The sequence below is a fragment of the Cucurbita pepo genome, chromosome LG05 (assembly GCF_002806865.2).
Source record: "Cucurbita pepo subsp. pepo cultivar mu-cu-16 chromosome LG05, ASM280686v2, whole genome shotgun sequence".
In the NCBI taxonomy this organism is placed as follows: domain Eukaryota; kingdom Viridiplantae; phylum Streptophyta; class Magnoliopsida; order Cucurbitales; family Cucurbitaceae; genus Cucurbita; species Cucurbita pepo.
Window position 1 is genome coordinate 1,031,332 of NC_036642.1, and position 22,584 is coordinate 1,053,915.

The 22,584-nt window shown below is 33.6% G+C and overlaps 4 protein-coding genes and 1 non-coding gene across 5 annotated transcripts; 4 read left to right on the forward strand and 1 right to left on the reverse strand.

Moving 5' to 3' along the window:
• The first annotated feature begins 3,273 nt into the window (after nucleotides 1-3,273).
• LOC111795529 (NAC domain-containing protein 71-like) lies at nucleotides 3,274-5,330 on the forward strand. The gene is made up of 4 exons (XM_023678007.1): nucleotides 3,274-3,929; nucleotides 4,072-4,349; nucleotides 4,436-4,750; nucleotides 4,834-5,330. The coding sequence occupies exons 1-4, from the start codon at nucleotides 3,773-3,775 to the stop codon at nucleotides 5,011-5,013; spliced, it is 930 nt and encodes a 309-aa protein (XP_023533775.1). The 5' UTR covers nucleotides 3,274-3,772; the 3' UTR covers nucleotides 5,014-5,330.
• A 701-nt stretch (nucleotides 5,331-6,031) lies between these two features.
• LOC111795780 (protein ABCI7, chloroplastic-like) lies at nucleotides 6,032-9,432 on the forward strand. The gene is made up of 3 exons (XM_023678363.1): nucleotides 6,032-7,110; nucleotides 8,279-8,538; nucleotides 8,914-9,432. The coding sequence occupies exons 1-3, from the start codon at nucleotides 6,073-6,075 to the stop codon at nucleotides 9,227-9,229; spliced, it is 1,614 nt and encodes a 537-aa protein (XP_023534131.1). The 5' UTR covers nucleotides 6,032-6,072; the 3' UTR covers nucleotides 9,230-9,432.
• Nucleotides 9,433-9,601: 169 nt separating this feature from the next.
• LOC111796293 lies at nucleotides 9,602-9,731 on the forward strand. Its single transcript, XR_002815338.1, has one exon. It is a non-coding gene; the product is annotated as a U6atac minor spliceosomal RNA (small nuclear RNA).
• Nucleotides 9,732-14,116: 4,385 nt separating this feature from the next.
• Nucleotides 14,117-17,563, forward strand: LOC111796121 (beta-amyrin 11-oxidase-like). The gene is made up of 8 exons (XM_023678813.1): nucleotides 14,117-14,372; nucleotides 14,468-14,948; nucleotides 15,878-16,144; nucleotides 16,229-16,324; nucleotides 16,492-16,570; nucleotides 16,659-16,765; nucleotides 16,853-16,977; nucleotides 17,322-17,563. Exons 1-8 carry the CDS (start codon nucleotides 14,143-14,145, stop codon nucleotides 17,413-17,415), a joined length of 1,479 nt encoding a protein of 492 aa, XP_023534581.1. The 5' UTR covers nucleotides 14,117-14,142; the 3' UTR covers nucleotides 17,416-17,563.
• A 262-nt stretch (nucleotides 17,564-17,825) lies between these two features.
• LOC111794733 (glycine cleavage system H protein 3, mitochondrial-like) lies at nucleotides 17,826-20,275 on the reverse strand. Its single transcript, XM_023676859.1, has 4 exons — nucleotides 19,955-20,275; nucleotides 19,652-19,740; nucleotides 18,900-19,070; nucleotides 17,826-18,169 (listed from the first exon to the last, which is right to left on the reverse strand). Exons 1-4 carry the CDS (start codon nucleotides 20,061-20,063, stop codon nucleotides 18,041-18,043), a joined length of 498 nt encoding a protein of 165 aa, XP_023532627.1. The 5' UTR covers nucleotides 20,064-20,275; the 3' UTR covers nucleotides 17,826-18,040.
• Between the last annotated feature and the right edge of the window lie 2,309 nt (nucleotides 20,276-22,584).

Consider the following 22,584-nt stretch of genomic DNA (forward strand, 5'->3'; position numbering starts at 1 on the left):
TTGATTTAGTCTTCCTTCCATTTATTTGGTTCTTAATTCATCTCAATTTCTTTATTTATTTTATCCATTTTTTCTTATTACATTTATTGATCAGTAGAGTTTGATTACAACTAAAAGCAGTCAAGCATAAGCTCTCATGGCTTTGCTTTGAACTTCCCTAAAATGCATCATCTCAATAGAGTTAGTATTCATCACTTATAAACTCATGATCATTCTCTAAATTAGCTAATGTGGGATTTTCATCATCCAACAGAACATACTGTTGTTGAGCGTGAAAACGGAGCCATTGGCACTGATGGAATGGCCGAAACGGGCTAGTGAGCAATGAACATACGTGAGATTCTTGTGGAGGGTGTTTGGTTGATGATGATTACGTGCAAGCATGAGGACTAGTTTTGGTCTTCAAAATATAGGAATGAACAAACAATTGGGCTTAGGGGGCTCAACCCCTCCTCCAACTTTTGAAACGGGCTTTGATGATTAACCATTTAGGGTGTCACGAGCTGGATTCGATTTCAAATTGGTTAGATTTGGGACTCGAGCAACCAAAATAGAATTTACAACCCAACCCAACCTAAAATTTTATTTATCCACCGTACTTATTACATTAATAACTAAAATCTCATAAATATTAAATATCAAATATTAACAATCATTAATATAAGTTACACATGTTAAATATTGTTAATCTTTGTAACAATCTTACTGGTAAAATTGGGTTGTAATTTTATTTTTTGTCAAAATGTCAATTCATGAATCAACCCGAATTTTCATTTTTGCAAAAAATTCAACCGAACTCAAATTGAATGNTATTTTTTGTCAAAATGTCAATTCATGAATCAACCCGAATTTTTATTTTTGCAAAAAATTCAACCGAACTTAAATTGAATGTTTTTTTTTTAACTCAACCCAACTCATTAGGTTGGGTAGTTCAAGCTGGTCAGAGTTTTGAAGTCATATGAACACTTCTAATCTTACATGTACCTAAACCCTAAATTTGATTTCACTCAATTGAATTAATTATAACCTTTAAAATGCTCGTAACCCTCTTCAATTAAAAAGTTTTTCTTTTCTTCGAGAGAAATAATTTATAAGATTTGAATACATTTCTAAATCGGGCATAGTTAAAATAATATTTCCGAAGATTCAACATAGACCAATGGAACCGCCCAAAATAAAATGTCAAAGATTTGATCATAATCCAGGATTCTTTTTTGACTAATTAGATGTCTCAAAATCATAGCATAGTCAACAAAAGGATAATTATAATATTAGCCATATATTCATAAAGTCCGACTCCAAATCAGTTGGTTTATTAGACGAGATTAGATAACAAGACATTATCATCACATAAGTTTAATTTTGTGTTTATTCCTATAAAGTGGCTGCGTTACCTGTATTTAATCTATATATATATATATATATATTTTGTATCAATCCAATTAATAAATAAAGTGGATATTGCCTATTAAATCTTTTAAACATGTTCTATCGAAAAAGAATAGTTATTTATATTAATACTGGGAACTTGTCTCATACATGCTTTTATTATAATACTATTCGTTATATATTTATTTATTTCGAGTGTTCGCTCACATAATTCATATGATTGATGTAATAACTGTACTCTACTCTGCATAAGTTACACAACTAAGTTTCATATTGCGATGATGAAGTTGTATTATCATACAAACAAGTTTTTTTATTTTTATAATTAATTTTAAGGGAATTAAAATTTTAATTTAATAAAAAAAACAAAAAATTTATTAATATTTTTTTTTTGTTGGATGATGCTGACAGGTTGGTGAAAATAAAAATAAGAAAAAAGTAAAATAGAAAAGATAATAAATTGATGTCGGGGACATGTCTGATTCACAAACCTTTGCCACTTTGTGTGCGTCACGATTTTAATTATTTTTGTCTTTTCCACTTTGGATTACAATTTGTCTTCTAAGTTAATTTATATTAATATTTAATAAATAGGTTCATACCTATAAATCTTAGTCACCTAATAAAAATAATTTATACGTAACATACCACAATTGGGTAAAATTTAATCGAGAAAATTTCTTAAAGAACGATTTAGAATTTAAGTTTAATTATAATAATTGTTTACAAAGCCTATAGTGCGCTATCAATTCGCTCCATAAATCAATTGGTTGCATCTTACTTTATGTCTTTAAAATTAAAGGGACAGGTGATTTTGATTATGAAAATGTGAACGTCAACTATATGCAAAAAATATGATGTTACATATACGTAAAAGTATCTTTAACAAAAATTGATTAGACAAATTTAGTCAACTTGAACGGTGAGATCCCACGTCCGTCGTTCTTATTGTAAGAGTGTAAAACTTTTCCCTAGCAGACACTTTTAAATCTTGACGATGACAGTGATTGGTAGCTATGTAAATATGAGGTTAGTACCCGTTTAGAAAAGTTGGTACGAATTTGTGTTACACAAGGCAGTAGTGGGATTTTCTTTTATGATTATATAAAGACAACTAAATAGAGAAAAGTTGTGAATTTAAAGTCATTTTCATGGCTTTTGCAAATAGGAAGCAAGGTATTTTAATCATATTATATAAAATAGTTATAAGCTCAATAATGTATTATAAAAACCATATATTATTCCTTAATTAATTCCCTTTCTTTTTCCACACATTATCTTAATATATACAACCATAGTTTATTAAAATACCATAATGAATTTATAAACGTAGCTATTAATAATATTAACTTTTAAATTTTCTCTTTTTATTTCTTTTGAACTAATTAAAAAAAAAAAAAATCCAAAAAAATAAAATAAAACGAGTTGTTGAACACTTTTTTAAGGGGAGTGTCTTTTGGGAGGAGGGCATGGGGCCCTACAAATGACAAAGCTTCAAAAGCTTAGAAGGAAAATTAAGGCAAAAGTATTTTGTCCCACTCATAAATGACGTGGACTGAACTTACTCCGCAAGTACATATGGCCCCACCTCCACCATAATATGTTGTTAGTACGTATCGTCATTAAGCTCACGCACTTATAAAGAATGCTTCGTTCTTCTCTCCCATCGGTGTGGGATCTCCTCTTAAGGACTAACGTTCTTGTTGACATGCTGTCTAATGTTTCATTCCTGTCTGTAGCGGACGTGTGTGATATGAGAAAGAAACACTATTTAAATATCATCCTCGTGTTAAAAGTAGCGTGGTAACCGTTGGATGGCTTTAGAGGTTGTGTATAAAGAAGTGTGAAAAGGGTTTATGGGGATTTAGACATTGGAATTTTGGGTGTGGTTGGGACAAGTTATCTCAAACTTTCGGTGTGTTACTCGTAGAGTGTTTGTTCGTTTCAAAGTCCTATATATAAATCTCACCTCTTTCCTTCTCTCTTTACACTCTCTTAAGATCAAAACCCACTCCTTCTTCTCAAATTTTAGAACTTCCCCTGTTTTTGTTTCTAAACATCCCACCAAGTTTCTTGGATCATTCTTCAAAATCCTGATTTGGAATCAAAAGGGTTGGTGGGGAATCTGGTTAACTCGATACCCAGAACTTCAAAACGACATTTTTACTGACAATGATTCTTGAACTGAACAGGTTCATCAGCAGCCTGTGGAGCTTTCACTCTGTTTTCGACAAAAAATCTATCGTCGATAAGAGCTTCTATTTCTGGATCTTCCACGTTTTCAATAGAAACAGCTTCAATACTTAGCCGAAAAACGCAGAAACCCCATAAAAAAACACTTGATTTTCCCTTATTTTGTTGTTTCTTTGTTTTTGTTTAGAGAATGGGAAGTGCTTCTCTTCCACCAGGCTTCAGATTTCACCCAACAGATGAAGAATTGGTGGGTTATTATCTGAAGAGAAAAGTTGAAGGACTTCCAATTGAGCTTGAAGTCATTCCTGTTATTGATTTGTACAAATTTGATCCTTGGGAACTCCCAGGTATCACTCATTTACACCCTTTTCTTCCCTTTTCCTTTTGCTACTAAATCAAACCTCAAATCCTCTGTTTTGTACTCTGTTTCAATTCCCCTGTTTTTGTTCATGATTTTGTTGTTGTAACATTGAGTTACTGTGATTACAGAGAAATCATTCCTTCCAAAACGAGATATGGAGTGGTTTTTCTTCTGTCCACGCGATCGAAAATACCCTAATGGATCAAGAACTAATAGAGCTACCAAAGCTGGCTACTGGAAAGCCACCGGAAAAGACAGGAAGATCCACTGCCAATCTTCTGTCATAGGATACCGAAAGACACTCGTTTTTTATCGCGGTCGAGCGCCCTTAGGCGATCGAATGGATTGGGTTATGCACGAGTATCGACTTTGTGATGATTTCTCTCATGGAACTCCTAACTTTAAGGTATTTATATGCATGAACTCATGACATGATGCATATCAGCTTATAATGCAGTTTCATAGCTTGTTTTTTTTTTTTTTTTCTTTTAGGGTGCTTTTGCTTTGTGCCGAATTCTGAAAAGGAATGAACAAACACATAAAAAGGAGAATCATCGAGATCCGAAAGGTAATGTCGTTGGCACCAGTCGGGTTCGTGAAGATTCTACGTCGACAAGACTAGTCGTTGCAAATGAAGTGTCGAACAATTTGTCTCAGACAAATTTCCTCGCAGATGGGAGTTGTTTGTCGAGCTCGATGACAACCTCGTATGATACGAATCCGATGTCTCTATATAGCACAACCATTATGGAGACAGATCCTGAAAAGATATGGATCTCACCTGATTTCATTCTTGACTCATCCAAGGTATGGAGAATTGGTTCAGCAAAACAATGGTTGATATGTATTGTTGATGTATTTGAGTTCATTTATTTGTTGATCTCTTGCAGGACTATCCTGAAATGGAAGGAGCTATGTCTGTATGCTTTCCTCAGTTCGAGTATTTTGGTTCGACAACGCCTTGGCAGTCATACGAGCACACCGAAATGTCTCCGAGTTCATCGTACTCGAATTACACAGCCGACATTGAGCTTGAAGACCATACTCAACACATAAACTATATGCAATGAACAAGGTTTTGACCTTAACCATTCATAGAGGTATCCAAATATCTTCTAAAGGGGGGACAAAGAAAATACAAAGATCGTTCCACTTAGCTTTTGGATTCATTGGTAATTTAACATGATATCAGGTTGTGAGATGGAAATCTCAACAAGGTCCCGAAGCCAACACCTTTTATTGTCGGTCTTCGATGCGGGAATAAAGGGAGTGCTATTCTAGAATCTTGACCAGAAAAAAACATTTGTTGTCATAGTATATGTAGTAGTCCTCGGTGCTATCTCTTTTATGCGTTGTTTGATTTATGGAAGTTAGCTTATTATTGTTTTGAAAAGATTTCGTTTTAACGTTCTAGGAGACCGTTTAAATACTCCAAGCTAAACATATTTAACTCGAGCATTATTATTACGATTAGTCTGATTAAGATATGATCTAGATTCATGTTATATATCTCTTCTTTACTTGAGCAATAATGCACTAAAAATGGTGATAAAAGCATATTCATCTCACGAGACAACCTACCTCAATAATAAGTAACTTGATAGCAATATTTGATGCCGTCATCAAAAGAAATTAAAAAAGTTATTCATTTGATAAGATAGCGAATCTTGAATGTCATCATGAAAAAGAAAGGAGATAAAGAAACAGTGTTAGAAAAAGAAGGAAGAAGAGGCAGAAAGTTGTTAGAATGAAAACTGGTTGAGTTGTTTGGAGGTACAATTGAGTCAGCAATATGTTCTTTAGAGGCATTTAGGTTTAAAGGCTAAGGAAGAAAAGGGCTTCTTTTTTGAAGGTTTGGATGAGCCATTCCATTGTGAACAACAATCTGAAACCAAGCTTTTTGAGTTCACCTTTGGTTTTTTTCCCCCCAAAATAAAGAATCCAATAAAACAACAAACATTCTCACATCTTTTATAATAAAGTTATGATAATATATAAAAATTAACTAATGATTGAGATATCAGTTCATAAATTTTATTATTATAACAGTCTTTACAGAAATCTACGCTTAGAATTTTGTGGTGGCTACACTTGGATTGAATGTGGGTGCGTTGAATTCCTGCGAATCGATGAGATTCAGATTGTTGAGACAGCCCAATGGCCCGAATAAAAAACAGGGCCCAAACCCCATGATCACGATTGGATTAGCATCACTTCCAGCCGCTGAATTCGAGCTCAAACAAGCTACTCTCATGGCTGCCTTCACATTCACTCCTCATATCGGTAGGCTCCCAACATCATCTCCCTCGATTCCCACTTCTTCCTCAAAGCGCAAACTCAAATTCAACCCCGTTACCACCACCACCACCAGAGTCTCTCTTCAAGCTTCCCCGCCTTTACTCTCCGACCCCTTTGTAATTCAACTCGCCGAAACTCTCGAAGACTCTCTCCCTTCTTCTTCTTCTTTTTCATCGCCTTTTCCTCTGCAGAAACTTAGGGAGTCTTCGGCAGAGACTCTTCTCTCGACCCCATGGCCTTCTCGTAGAGACGAGCCCTTCCGTTTCACCGATGTTTCTTTCATAAAGCAGTCCCAAATCCACCCAATTTCGAATCCGCCGCAGTCTTCTGAGTTATCGAGCATTCCTGTAGAAACCCAATTCGCCAATATTGTGATTGTTGATGGTCACTTCGTCAACTCGATTTCTAATTTGACGGAATTGCCGAATGGGGTATATGTGGGGAGTTTGACTGACCTCTCTTCGGACAGTGTTGGGAAGAGGGTATCTGAGTTTGTTGATGGGAAGTTCGTGGGGGACTTGTTTTGGTCCATTAATGGCGTTGGAGCTCCAGATTTGACGGTGGTTTATGTCCCTGCAGGGTGTAAGGTGGAGAATCCAATCCATTTGAGGTATTATTCGATTAGCGGGGGAGAGGAGGGGTCAAAGGAATTGGCTGTGTCGAATCCCAGGGTGTTGGTTTTGGTGGAAAATGGAGGTGAGATTGAGATAATTGAGGAGTTCTTGAGTGGGGGTGGGGGTGGTGGTCGGTACTATTGGGCGAATCCTGTTTTGGAGGTGGTGATTGGAAGTGGAGGAAAGGTTAAACATTCTTATATTCAGAATCAGTCTTTAGATGCTGCACATATCAAATGGACTTCTGTTCAGCAGGTAATCTCTTATTGCATTACTTAACTTTGTTCACTGTCCAAATTATAATATTTTTGCTACCTGTTTTGAGAATCTTCTCAATGCTGCACATATGCTTATGTCGTGTAAACCAGTAATTATAGTACTGTTTTGTTGAAGATATAGGTCTTTTGATTGTATTAGTTGCTGTTTTTCCTCCCTTTTGTGAAAAATTCTAGGACTTCTTTCAAGCTAGATGCTTATGAGTGTAGCAAGTAACGTGGATGTCATTGACATATAAGTACTAGTACATACACCATAAGGCCAAAAACCATACAATAAAGCTCTTGATCATGATTTCTCATGTGTAAAATGTGTAGACTGTCTCAACTCTTTCCTCAATGTGGTGGTTCGAATTTCGATCATTGTCATAAGTTGGTTTCCCCAACAACTATCACGTGAAGTCAAATTTTCTTGTCAATTTATAATAAACTTGAGAACATTCTTGGAGAACTTCTGTGAGATCCCACGTCGGATGGAGAGGAGAACGAAGCATTCCTTGTAAGGGTGTAGAAACCTCTCTCTAGCAGACGCGTTTTAAAACCATGAGGTTGACTGCGATACGTAACGGATCAAAGTGGACAATATTTGCTAGTGGTGGGTTTGGGCTGTTACGAATGGTATTAGAACCAGACACCGGGCGGTGTGCCAATGAGGACACAAGGGGGGTGGATTGTGAGATCCCACATCGGTTGGAGAGGGAAACGAAGCATTTCTTGTAAGGGTGTGGAAACCTCTCCCTAGCAGACGTGTTTTAAAACCGTGAGACTGACGGCGATACGTAACGGGTCAAAGCGAACAATATCGGTGGGGGCTTGGGTTGTTACAACTTCTATTGGAATTTCAATGATGGGTGGATATATGTTGTTATAGCAGAGGTTCACCTTTTCCTCAATTCTTTTATATCTACCTGTGTCTCGGTTCGCTTATGCGCACACCTCAGACAACAGACCCTACTACATTTGGTTGTTAAAAGGAACTCATAAGATATTAAATTCTTGTAGCCCATATCACATCAGAGACACTCTAACCATTTTGACACTCCTTGTTCTCATAGCTATTTGCTGTCTCATGTTTTGTATGTTCTACTAAACTCTGGCACTTGAAAGGTTGCATATGGCACATGAATAATTATCTGAAATTATTACAGGAATCGACCAGTGCGTACGAGCTTGTGGAGATTAGCACCGGTGGAAAATTAAGTAGACACAATGTCCATATCAAGCAACTGGGACCAGAGACCACAACAGAATTATCAACACTGCACTTATCAGTTGGCAATCAAACACAAGATCTACACAGTAGTCTAGTCCTCGACCATCCACGAGCGTATTCTCGACAACTTCATAAATGTATTGTCGCGAATCCTCAAGGACAAGCTGTATTTGATGGTAATGTAAAAGTCAACAGGTACTTCTTTGTCCCTGTAGATTGGATTGTCTCAGCACAAGTTCATCATCTGTCATATCATTACACGCCTTGTAGTTCTTGGTCGCTTCATGATTAAAAATATGTCCACAATAACTTGTCAATCAAATATGAATACATAGATATGCCAAGAACAAAAGACGAGACGCTTAAAATGGTAGTTCTACTAGGAAAGCTTAGTATCTTGAAAGTTCTGTTGGAGGCAAGTATTGGTAGGATGGCAAAACTTAATGACCACCTTTGTCGCACGTTTCTCGTGTTACATTCGGCGTTTTATATCACACATTTCATTCTTGTCTTGCTAACTACTACTGTATCATGTGGTGGTTGTTTAATTCTAGAACATGATTTCTCCAGATACGCACAGCAAACAGATGCAGGACAACTAACAAGGAGTCTTCTTCTGGAACCTCGAGCAACCGTGAATGTGAAACCGAATCTTCAAATCATCGCAGATGATGTTAAATGCTCACATGGAGCTGCTATAAGCGACCTGGAGGAAACCCAACTCTTTTATTTTCAGGCTCGTGGCATTGACTTAGAGACAGCGAGAAAGGCTCTGATATTTTCATTCGGAGCCGAGGTGATCGAACGGCTGCCTTCCGCTTCAGTCCGCAAGAGGGTCGAGAATCATATAAAAGACTTGTTGAATCCCACACTTGAAAGATCCTAACACTGAGCATGAGGAATAAATGCAGACCTTGAAAATCCTGCATGTTTAGAAGAATGATGTTTTTTTGTATGTATAAAAACAAAAAACTGTTTAGAGATCAGCTCCCAAATAATTTCCCGTCTTTGAACATAATCAACCTGTGTACTTATTTATTTTAATTTTTCACAATTGTTATGGGAAGTTCGTATTGCATTCTCTTTTCATTTGTTGGAAGAATCCTTCTTTTTTGTTTTTTTGTTTTAACAACGCTACTGTATCACCCACTAAATAAAACCTTATGTTGTATAGATTTTTAAAAAACGACAGTCCCACATCGGAAAATTTGTGAATCAAGGTTTCTATATATACAGACATTAAGGAGTCAAAATGAGCGTGTTCGATTAAAGGAGAGATGGTTGGCATCTCCCCTGACAGGGTCGGGAACAGCCTTCGGGCTTCCCTGTTAACACATCCGGTTAAGGCTACCCACCTCTCGCAGGTGGATCTATAACCCAATTTTTTTTATCCTTTTTCTTTTTGTCTCCAAACGGCACAATTTTTATTTTAATTTCTGACTAATACAAAATCAAATTAAGTGTTAATCTAAATTTTCTTTTTAAATTGCGATCCTTCTTTTTCTCCTTTTCTTTGTCTAAATGACTCAATTTGGTTAGCGGTTTCTCTCTAATTAATTATATATATATCAACCTAATTATCTACTAATCCTGTTTAAACTGACATAATTTACAATGATTATTCAAAGAAAATGTTACAAATGAACCAAATTAATAAACAAAACATGATTAATAATTATGGTACATAGTTGAAATTAATTAAGATAAAGTGCAGTTGATTAAGTATTCTCTCTTTGACCATTTCCTTAATTCACCAACACCCAACTTTTCTTCTTTTTCTTCATCTTTTCCAATTTTTAATTCAGTTCTTAAACAACCCTTTTTTTTTTAGTGTTTTCTGATTGCGATTTAGTGGTAGGTACAGACTTTTTTTTTTAATTAATTAATTTTTTTTAACACCGTCCTTCTATAAGCATGAACTATTTACTCAAATATTTCTATACATCACAACCACCCATGAGATCTCACTTCAGTTCCAGAGGGAAACCAAACATTTCTTATAAGAGTGTGAAAATCTCTCTTTGTTAAAACCATTTTATAATCGTGAGGCTAACAATTATATATAACGGGTCAAAATGGACAATATGTATTAATGGTGAACTTGGTGTATTATAGTTATAATCTTCCGTCTCAATGCTATGAATATCATTTTTCGTGATCATACTCACTCGTGTTCTAAATAATCTTGGGCATACTTTGATTTGATTTCGTCAAATCTTCTCTAGTGAATATTATATGGTTGTAGTTCAACCGCTCAAAGCATTTTTATTTTCTTTTATTTATTTATAATGGGAGTAGTTAAATTTGTTAAACAACGAAACTATATTCAATCATATGAATTACAAAAAATAAAAAATAAAAATAATTAGTTGTGTAAAACGTAATTATTTGCAGATTTTAATGTTTAAATATGTTTAAACCAAAAGTGGGTGAATAAATGGATATAAAAAAAAGAAATCTTGAGTAGGTAAACATATCTTGGTTGTCAATTTCATTAACAAATTATAATATTATCGTAAACAGATTCAATGCCCCTTCCGCCTACTCAATAACAGAATTATAAATTATTAAATTCAATTAACAACTCTTATTATTATTTTTTAACATTAAAAATGGAAAATAATTAAGACCACAAAATAATAATAATAATAAATAAATAATTTGTTTACATATCAACTAATTACCATTGACTTAAATTTTTTTTTAAATTAAAAAAAATTAAATTCATCAACTTTTGTATATCTTAATTATCTTTCCATTTTTATACTTACAACCCACAATATAAACCTAATGGAACAAATATAATTCCTAATTAACAAATATAATTTTAATATTTTTTTTTAAAAAATATTTTCTCAAAATTTTGGTACGTCATCACCGAACAAAAAATAAATAATATATTTTCATATTTTTATGTTTAAAAAGAAATCGAACTCGAGAAGTTGGTGGGAAGAAGAAAATGTCAAGTTTAATTAATGGAGCGTCAAAAATTTAATAATTTTATGTCATGACCCATATACAAAATTTTGGATCGCACATGTGTGCTTCAACATTCTTATGCATCTCTTGTGACAAAGTTGCATTATTTATTTCTCGCTTTTAAGAGTGAAAATTATCCTCACAGACCCAATATAAGTTATTTTAGCAGACCTCTCACCATAGAATTGAATAAATGTTAAATTAAAAAAAAAATCGAAAAAAGGATAAATATGGATTGGATAATCAACTTAGAATAGGTGCAAGTTTAATTTGATTAGTTGACTTTGTATTTAACTTATTTTAATTAGTTGACCTTATACAAGTTGCCATTTTTTTTTTAAAAAAAAAAGGGTAAATAAAAAATAAATTGGAAAAAGATTCCATATAATAATGCATCGACAGAACTCAAAAAAGAAAAAGGAAAATCTGAGGAATAATTCGTCGTTTAATATCATCCAATCATTTATGAACATTTTACATTTGAATATTGAAATTGTTAGGTAAATGTTATAATCATAAAATAAATAAAAAATAAATAAAAAGAACAATCCAAACACAATCATGGTTCCCATTTTTATTTGTGTATCTGATTAATATACCGCTTTTTTTTTTAATATTACTTAAATAATATTCATTTTCTGAAATTTCTATTAATTATGTATGAGATTTTTCTAGAAAAAATGGTATTCATATCTAAAAACAGATTAATATTAGTTTTAAAAAGAATTTAAAGTCTATTTCTATTTTTTGTTTAACTTTATGGCTTTTCGGGACGGTAGGTGAAGTTCTCTTTTGCCAACTGAATAAAACTCATGTGATAGCATGTTCAATCATCTATGACTCTGGCCGACTTGCCTCATCTCTAGACCAAGTCCTTTGGCTCACCCTTACCTTGTAATTCTAGTCTAAGGTCTCTCATATACATCGTCCATCTTATCTCAACATCATCTTGTCATCTAGGTTCCCAACAACATAAACCATGTATCATGATGTCTTCCTAAGTCCCAGATATCATCAGACATCATAACTTGCTCGGACTTGTTCAGGATGTTCTGATGATAAGATTAGTCGAACAAGTCCAAACAAGTCCGAGCAAGCTATGATGGTCAATGACATCCAGGGAGTTGGGATGACATCACGATACGTGGGTCATGTTGTTGGGAACCTAGATGACAAGATGATGTCGAAATAAGATGCAACATTGCATATGAGAGACCTTGGCCTAGAGTAAAGGCAAGGTCAAGCCGCAGGTGGTTGAACATACACGCACAAGCGGCGTATGTGGTTGAAATGACTTTGTTACCGCATGAGTCGTATTTGGTTAGCAAAAGAAAACCTCGCGTAAGATCCAACAAAGCCACAAAGTCGACCAAAAAATAAAAATGAAACTTAATTTTTTTTTTTTAATACTTATTCTAAACTTGTCAAAATCATGACATCGAAATGTTAAAAATGTTCGACCGTGATAATAGATAGATAAATAAATAAATAAATAAATAAAAATCACAGTGATGTATGCTTCTATTTATTTATCTTTAAAATGAAGAAAAGGGAAAAGGAGGCGACGTCTTGTAAGCCAAACTATTATATTTTATAATATATATTTTTTCAAATTTTGAAAATTGACTAAAAGTTCAAATTTTTTCATTTAAAAAAGGATTAGCTTTGAAAGTTCAAAAATCATCAACAAGATCAATCTAAAAATCTTTTTGTTCTCACCTTNAAAAAAAAAAAAAAAAAAAAAAAATATATATATATATATATATATATATAAATATAGTTAAAATAATTATAAAATTTTAAAAATATTATATAATTATTATATTATTAATACTAAAACAGCTGATTCAAAGGGATGGTAATAAACAAAAACAAAAGGCTGAAAATATTGTAGCTCAAGTTTGACCCAAACTAGGCATCCAAAATCAAAGCTAATGAGAAACCATATGTTGCATTTGAATCCTTGTGATGTTCTAAGAACCAATAAATTATAAAATTATAAAAATCTTCCTTTGGTCTATAAGTATTTCTGTGATGAACATAAATAATTACAACACCACCAAGACCGTACCATTAAAATAACAAAGAACAGTCTTCCAAACAACCAAAATCCTTGTTATGTGATCATAAAATGCCACCAAAAACCTCCACCACCATTGCCTATTAGTCAACAAATTCCTACGCTAATTATATTTTAATATAAGGTCTTGATTTCATCGATTAGTTTATCATAAAGTTAGATTGTCACACATTTTATTTAATTAAAAACGTTCAAAATCAACTATTACCCACTTCTAAATTCGTGTTTCAACCGTAAACCAACCAAGAAATCAAAGATACAACTTTCCTGAGATGAACCTTCTTTTCGTTTCTACTTCTCTAATTCCAATAATTTATTAAAGCGGAGGATTGAATTAGTCACCTTTATAATAACATTTGGTGTTTATTCATTGAACCACTCTTAACAATGAATAGTGAAATCAAAAAATTAAGGGGTAATTAAAAATACACATTGTTTATTGTGATATCCTATATTAATTGGAGAGGATAACTAATCATCCTTTATAAGTAAAAATCTTGAGAGAGGGAAGTGGAGATATTTTAATATATATATATAATTAAGAAAAGTGTCTTGAACTGAAAGTTAAAAGACCACTTTTTATTTAATTTAGGAAAAGAAAGAACAATAAATAAATAAATAAATAAATAAATAAAAATGGGAAAACTAAACAGAAAAGTGTAATTGGACTCCACCATTATAAATGCGTTCACAAATTCACTCCCACATACAATCACAAATTCACAACCAAACCCATATACATGGATATGGATATTTCGCTATGCCTCATCGGAGCTCTCGCCGGAGTTTACGTTTTTCTATTTGGGATTCTCAGAAACCTTAACCAATGGCGTTTCGTCACTCGACACGCCCGCCGTTACAATCTCCCTCCCGGCGATATGGGCTGGCCTCTCATCGGAACTCTTCTCCCCTTTCTTAAAGCTTTCCGATCGGGTCGACCCGACTCCTTCATCCATCACTTTACCTCCAAGTAAATCTCGCCGTCGGATCCCANTTTTTTTTTTTTTTTTTTTTTTTTAATTAAATTTTAAATAGAAGGTTTTTAAAATTGAATGAAATTTTCAGGTACGGGAAAACAGGGATGTACAAAACGCACTTATTCGGGAGCCCAAGCGTGATCGTGACGGTGCCGGAAGTGTGCCGTCATGTGCTAATGAACGACGAACAATTCGTATTCGGTTACTCAAAAGCCACCAGAATCCTCACCGGAAGCAAGGCGCTCAACTCCGTCCCCAAGCCGGAGCACCGCCGTCTACGGCGGCTGATTGCATCGCTGATAAGCGGCAACGAGGCGTTGTCTCTCTACATAGGACACGTGGAGGGGATAGTGGTGACGTGCCTGGAGGAGTGGGGCAGCATGAAGGAGCCGGTGGAGTTCCTGTCGGAGATGAAAACGGTGGCGTTTAAGGTTCTTTTACACATCTTTATCGGAGCTAATTCGGCGGCTTTCATCGACAAAATGGAGAAGCTGTACAATGACTTCCACTTGGGTTTCATGTCCACCGCCGTCGATATCCCCGGAACTACCTTCAGCCGAGCTCTCAAGGTAATTCAAAATCCATCTCCAATCTTACCATGACCACTTTGAACATAAACTCTCCGGTAACAATAGTAGAGATAGTATTCCTCACTTATAAAATTATGATCATTCCTTAAATTAGCCAAAGCAGTACTCACTCCCAACAATCTTCTAACAATACATCATACTTTACGGTAAATCTAATTAATAACTTTTTTATCCCCTAAATATTATTAGTATTATGAGTTTTAAATACCATAGACATTAAAATCAAAACCTACGAATGAATGTCTTAATCACTCTAACGATATATATAATATATGAAGTAAATATTTGAATTTATGACTTAAAGAAAATAAATGTCTTAATCTTTGGGTTAGGTTCATATTATAAATTTATTTATTTGATGAATTAATATAAGGTTTTAATTTGAAGTAGAAAGAGGGGTTCATTTGGCACCTTCAAATTAAATTAGAATATAGTTGAGAATTAAGGGCTAAAATATAATTTAAACTTATTATACTAAAAAAAAAAAAGTAGACTTTTAGTTGCTTTAATTTTTTATAGTTTCTTAAAACTTTTTAAAACATTTTGTTTGAACATAAAATTATAATACTTTATTTTATAATAATGCATATATTTGGTTTAATATATAGTCATGTGCCTATTTTTCACACTTTCATTATTATTATTATTATTATTATTAGTATTATTATTAGTATTATTATTGTATAAGTGTGAAAAATAGGCACATGACTTTGGTGGCAAACACTAATTTAAAAATGAATTATTGTTATATCAATAATCCCACTTGATCAAAGCTAAAAAATATGTGGCAATTCACACAAACCCTATTGGTCAACTACTTTTCTTGTCAAACTAGGCAAATAATAATAATAATAATAATAAATAATAAATAATAAATAATAAATAATTATTTTATTTGTAAATTTCAGGCAAGAAATGAGCTGATAAGGATATTTGAAAAAGTATTGGAAGAGAAGAGGGAAAATTTGAAGAACAAAGTTGGAGAAAACAGAAAAAAAGATATGGCTGATTTGCTGTTAGAGGTCAGGGACGAAGACGGGGAAGGCTTAGACGATGGTTGCATTATTGATTTGTTGATCGGTTTCTTCTTCGCTGGCCACGAAACTTCGGCTCATACTATCATGAGAGCTATCATGTTCCTCTCCGAAAATCCCGAAACCCTTCGTAAAGCTAAGGTTCGTTTCGGTTCTTACATTCTTTTAACTTATCGAACAAGTAATGTATTCTCGATCGATATAAATGGTCGCGTTGTTGTGCAGGCCGAGCAAGAGCAAATTGTGAATGCAAGGCCGGCGGATGCCCAACACAAAGGCTTAACCATGAAGGAAATCAAACAAATGGAGTATCTTTCTAAGGTGCCTCTATTTTCCAAATATTATAAATTAGCCCCCAAGTTTACTAATATTTCTGGATTTGACCATATTAATTAACAAATTAAACATTCACCTACTACCAAATACACACTCTTAAATAACTTATTTTTTAAAAAGTCCATGAAATATTGTATTTGTTGCTTAATTAGGTGATGGATGAAACGTTGAGGAAGACAAGTTTGGCGTTCACATTGTCGAGGGAGACAAAAGTTGACGTTAACTTAAACGGTTGGTTGGTTTGAATGGATAACCTGAATTTCATCGAAAATAATTTTTTTATTTTTTTATTTATTTCATAAATTGGTTTGGTTTTCAGGGTACACCATACCCAAAGGATGGAAGATCCTTGTTTGGACCAGAGCGGTTCATATGAACCCTGAAATCTATGAGAACCCACACAAGTTCGACCCATCTAGATGGGATGTAAGTAGCTTCCATTAATAACCAAAATCAATACTCTCATATGATATCATAACCAAAACATTAGATTCTTTTCCATTTTGGTTTCAGAATCCAAAACGGAGAGCTGGATCTTTCATTCCCTTTGGAGCAGGAATGAGGCTTTGCCCAGGAATTGATCTTTCCAAACTCGAGATCGCCATTTTCCTTCACTATTTCATCCATGGTGGGTTCAGGTGAGAGATCCAGAACTATAAATGTGAGATCACACGTCGGTTGTAAAGAGAAACAAAGCATACATATGAGAGTGTGGAAACCTCTAAAACCGTGAGACTAGCGGTAATATGTAATGAGTCAAAACGGAGAATATCTCTTAGCAGTAGACTTAGTCTGTTACAAAGGGTATTAGAGCCAGTTACTACTGAGAGATGTCCCCGTTGGGTGTGGATTGTGAGATCCTACGTCGGTTGAAAAGGGGAATGAAGCATATCTTATAAGAGTGTGAAAACATCTCCCTCTATGAGATGCGTTTTGAAACGGTGAGACTGGAATGTAATAAACTTTGATTTTTGTTGTGCAGACTTGAGAGAGTGAATCCAAATTGCCCAGAGAATCACCTGCCTTTGCCAACTCCTACAGACAACTGCCTTGCAAGAGTTGTAAGAGATTCATGAGTTTTGGAATGAAGAACATCAGAAAATGGGCTCTCAGTAACCTTCTATTCAAACTACAATATAATTTTATTAGGAACATTTTACTATTCTCCCTCTGTTATATGTAAATATATAAATATATAAATACATTTTTTCTTTTGTACGGGTTCATAAATTACTCATCGCTCAGTTTCCAAAAAAAAAATTGAATGAGATTGACCAACTTGAACCTTCCTTCTACTTCCACGTTAGTATGATTTTGTTCACTTTGAGCATAAGCTCTCGTGACTTTACTTTTGGTTTCTCCATAAGACCTCATACAAATGGAGATTATTCCATAAGACCTCCTTGATTAACGGACGTGGGAAGTCCCACTCCCAACGATCCACAACAAGTTCAGCACATTCAAGAGCACATTCAAGAATCAACCATGACTAAAAATATGGCATAGTAATTCAATTAATTGCAAGTGGGATAAACATTCAAGGATGGATGAAGTTTTGGGCACATTTCAACTCACAATGAGCTTGTAATTTTTGGCTCTCTTTCTCCACAGACATAGCTTGTGAGGTTTCAACAATTGAAGCAGCTTCAAAAGGAATTATTAACTCAAGCCCTGTTCGGAATACACGTTTGTTGCTCACCTCTAGTGCGCTGCATCTTCTTCCTCACAAAACTTTGTGTATTCTTTTGGACCAAACAAGGAATCTAATTCAGCTGGATTGCTTGGCTTCACTTTTATCATCCAACCTCCTTCATATGGACTTGAATTGATCTTCATTTCATGAACATATGGAACAAAATAAATCAATATGCTTCATTTATACTTAAAGTTACTATTGTTTTTCAGCTTTCACATGATCCTCTGTCGTATTTAATTGGATAATAAAAAGTGCAATTTTAGATTTGTTAGATGAATATGACGCTCCACAACGGTATGATATTGTCCACTTTGAGTATAAGCTCTCATGGCTTTACTTTGGGCTTCCCCAAAAGGTCTCATGCCAATGGAGATAGTATTCCTTGATTATAAACCCATGATCATTCCCTAAATTAGCCGATGTGGAACTTTCATCCACCAACACCTCCCCTCGAACAAAGTACACCTCTCCTTAATCGAGACTCGGCTCCTATTCTTTTGGAGTCCTTTGTTCGACATTTGAGGATTTTATTGGCATGGCTAAGTTTAGGACATGACTCTGATACCATGTTAGATGAACACGACTCTCCACACTGGTATGATATTGTCCACTTTGAGCATAAGCTATCATGGCTTTGTTTTGGGCTTCCCCAAAAAGCCGGGGTGAAAAATTTATATGGGGCTTAATTCCCCTTAAGGCTGGTCGTGAGCGTGTCAAGCTCACAATGCCGCGGGGTCAAAAAATGTAGGACCATGAGCCGACGTGGGACTTTCATCCACCAACCAGATTAAGCACTTAAAACAGTTTATCGGCCAAATTCAGAGTCCAAAGAATAGGCAAAAAGATGTGAGGATTTGAAATTACCAAACCAGGTGAATCCTTCAGCTGTGGATTAACTTCAACAATCTCACCAGAGATTGGGGAGTTGATATCACTGGTTGCTTTTACACTCTCCACTGCTCCAAAGCTCTTACCTTGAGAAACCGGAGCTCCTGATTCTGGCAGATCCACGAACACCACTTCTCCCAGATGGTCCTGTAGAGATGCATCAAACAAAACGCTTCCAACCCAAGTTTGAATTTCAAGTATAAACCCAAATTTTGTATAGTGGACTGATATACAAGATGTTAAAATAAAAGTTTGAATCAGTTTCCATTGTTTTGAGTAGCAGCAACATGAATGGTAAGTATCAAGTTGTCATATGCATGCATAATTTAGGTTAAATTATATGTTTGGTATCTAAACTTTTACCAGTGTTGTTTCTCCTTCGTAGTTGTATTATAAAAGTTTTTAATATGTCTAACACTTTCAATTTTGTGTCTAATGAAGTCCTACGTTAACTTCATTTAACACTAACATGACATGTCCTTTGTAGTTGATTTTCAATGAAACCTTTATAATCTATCTAGACAATAACTCAACCACGTTAATGATATAAAATCATTACACACCAATTTGAAAGTTCAATAACTTATTAGGAATTCAGTTACGAAAATGTATGAATAAGAATGAGATTAAATAGACAGTGTCCTAAAGTCCGTGAACCAAACTTAGAGTTTAATCTAAAATTCAGGGAAACAAAAGTTAGAATATTGGCGTTTAGAAATGAAAAGCACCTGAGCATGGTCAGTGATGCCAATGGTAGCAACAGGGCCCTCATGTTTCACCCACTCATGTGAAGAAGCATACTTCAGTCCATCCAAAACTGCAAATCCAACCAACATCTTTTGTCTTACCCAGATAAGAAATTAAACATAATTGAGAATCAAACAGCATCACACAATGGAAATGGGATCCAACNAAAAAAAAAAAAAAAAAAAAAAAAAAAAAAAAAAAAAAAAAAAAAAAAAAGTCTAAGTTCACAGAGGCATTTACACAAACAGCTTGCAGGCAAGGAAAGAAATAGTAAAAAAAAATACCAGTAGAAAAGCATCTGGAGATAGAAAATGGAGGAGAGAGATGGGTTTTGGATGAAGAAGAGAGTCTGAGAGCATTAGCAGTGGAAGAAGCCCACATTCTTAGAGCCATAGTTTTGTTGTTTATTTTGGCTCTGTTCTTCTTGTTCTTGTTCTTCCTCTGCTTTGCTATGCTATCAGCTATGAGCAATCAACAATGAGCAAAGAAATGAAAGGAAGTTTTGAAAACTTGAGTTTTACGACATTGTTGGTTTATCTTCGACGGATGGTGGGCAGTGAGTGCCTCATCTAAACACTGCCTTCTTATTTCTTCCAGTGAAATTCCCACTTTTTCCTGCCATATCCTCATCTCTAAGAGTTATGGCCTCATAATACCTCTAATNAAAAAAAAAAAAAAAAAAAAAAAAAAAAACAACGTTAAAATTCTCGTAGGCTCATTAATTCTAGCAAAGTAAAGTTTACCTCAAAAATAAAAAATACANGTCTAAGTTCCAATATTAAATTTGTAAGGAATCTTCCCAAGATTAACATTCTCAATCATTAGCTTCTAACTCCACCCTAATTCTCGAATCTTGAAGACATATCAAAATAAAAAATCCAAAGAAACTTACCTTCGCTCTACCATGGTTCTAGGAGTAATTGAACGATTCGATTGCCCAGAATCAACCTCCTATCTCCAATGAGTATTTTTCTATCAAGAACTCCTTAGATCGATTGCGATCTCTAATCTCGGAGCAATTTTAAGTATACTTTTCTTAGAACAATTTTATGTTAAGTGACATCTTGAAATTAGGTAGTCTTAGAGAAAGAGGGTATATTCCCTTGAAATTTTGTAAAAAGTTGGCATAAATTTCTAGTTTTTTTTTTTTTCTTTTTTTTCTTTTGAAATAATGGTGTATAATATATAGTTTATTGTTTGGTTTTGGGCTTTTTCTTTCCCGATATTTACGTACTTTTTACTCACACATTACATATATAATTTTCTTTTTACCTCGTACATTATTTATATAGTTATACACATTTATTGAAATAGTCCAGGTCACCATTAGTAGATATTGTCCACTATAGTTCATTATGTACCGCCGTCAGACTCACAGTTTTAAAACACATGTATTAGGAAGAGGTTTCCACACTCTTATACGAAATGTTTTGTTCCTCTCTCCGACTAATGTAGAATTTCACATTCATAACCAAGAAACAATTGTAACGTCCATTCGTAACATGTTAATAAATATTTATCATTGATAGATTTTTTTTGTCTCTATCGATATAATATATAATTTTTACGATAATTATTCTCCTTGTAGAATGACCTAATTAATTGATCATAAGATTTTGTATGAGTACCTTACTTTCAATGTCTACCATTAGAGCTACAAATTTCATAATAATTATTAATATAATATTGGAAATATTGGAAACAATTATTTTTTTTTAAGGGAAAAGGAAATTACAATATGTGTCCATAACATATTATTGGGAAACATGTAATGATATATGTCAAAAGCTTGGTAATTGCTTCCATTCATCATCAAATCGTGTCCCCATTTGTATAAACATATTGATTTTCCCAAAAAGTATATCCTATAAATATATAATATGATATAATATACAATATAAATATAAATTCATGGAATATGGCCAATATGTTCACATTATAATTTATTAAATAATAGGTGATTACACATATTTGTAACTCGGCCACCCTTACCAATATGACAAAATACTTCGACATACTTTGAAACTCATTCTATTTTAATTTCTACTTGGAAAGTCGATATTCCTATAATTTTAGTAAATCTTAAAATTAATATTTTATTAAATACAATAAAATAATGAAAATAATTTTCATTTAAGAAAAAATATTATAAATACATTTTTTAAAATTTACTAATCCAAACTGTTTTAGTTTGAGTCAACCTTAAACTAATAGTTTGCAAATAGTTGAAAGATTTATTAAAAATAAATATAGAAAAAGTAATATTTTAATGGGTGTATCTATATAATTTATTTGCATATTTAAACCAAACCCATTAGTTCTTTTAGGGTTTGGATGAATGGGTTTGTATTAATCCAATTACTTAATTTGTTCTTTAAGCTTTGTTGAGTTGATAAGGCAATGATATATAAAAATGTGTATGAACCATACCCATCCTTTTGCATATATATATATATGTATAATATATATTGGTTGGGGATGGCCTAATTTTGTGGTCTTCTTTTTATATATATAATGTTTTATTGCTTTTTTTTTTTTTTCTTTCCAACTTTTAGGTTNTAAAAATAAAAAAAAAAAAAAAAAAGATGAAAATAATTTGGACGATGAGTTGAAAGTTTACTTTATTATCAGATTGCGATAAGTGGCTTTTTTTTATTTTTATTTTTATCGTAAAAGTAGAGACCTTTGTTAATAAATTTGTGGTTGTTTATAAGGATCATGATGAATTGAAATGTATTATTTTCCATACAATAGATATCTTGTCAAATTGGTGACCTATCAATCAAATCATTTAGCTAAAAAAAAAAAAAAAAANAAAAAAAAAAAAAAAAAAAAAAAAAAAAAAAAAAAAAAAAAAAAAAAAAAAAAAAAAATCTTGAGTTTCTTGTTTGAAAAATCTCAAACATGACATACA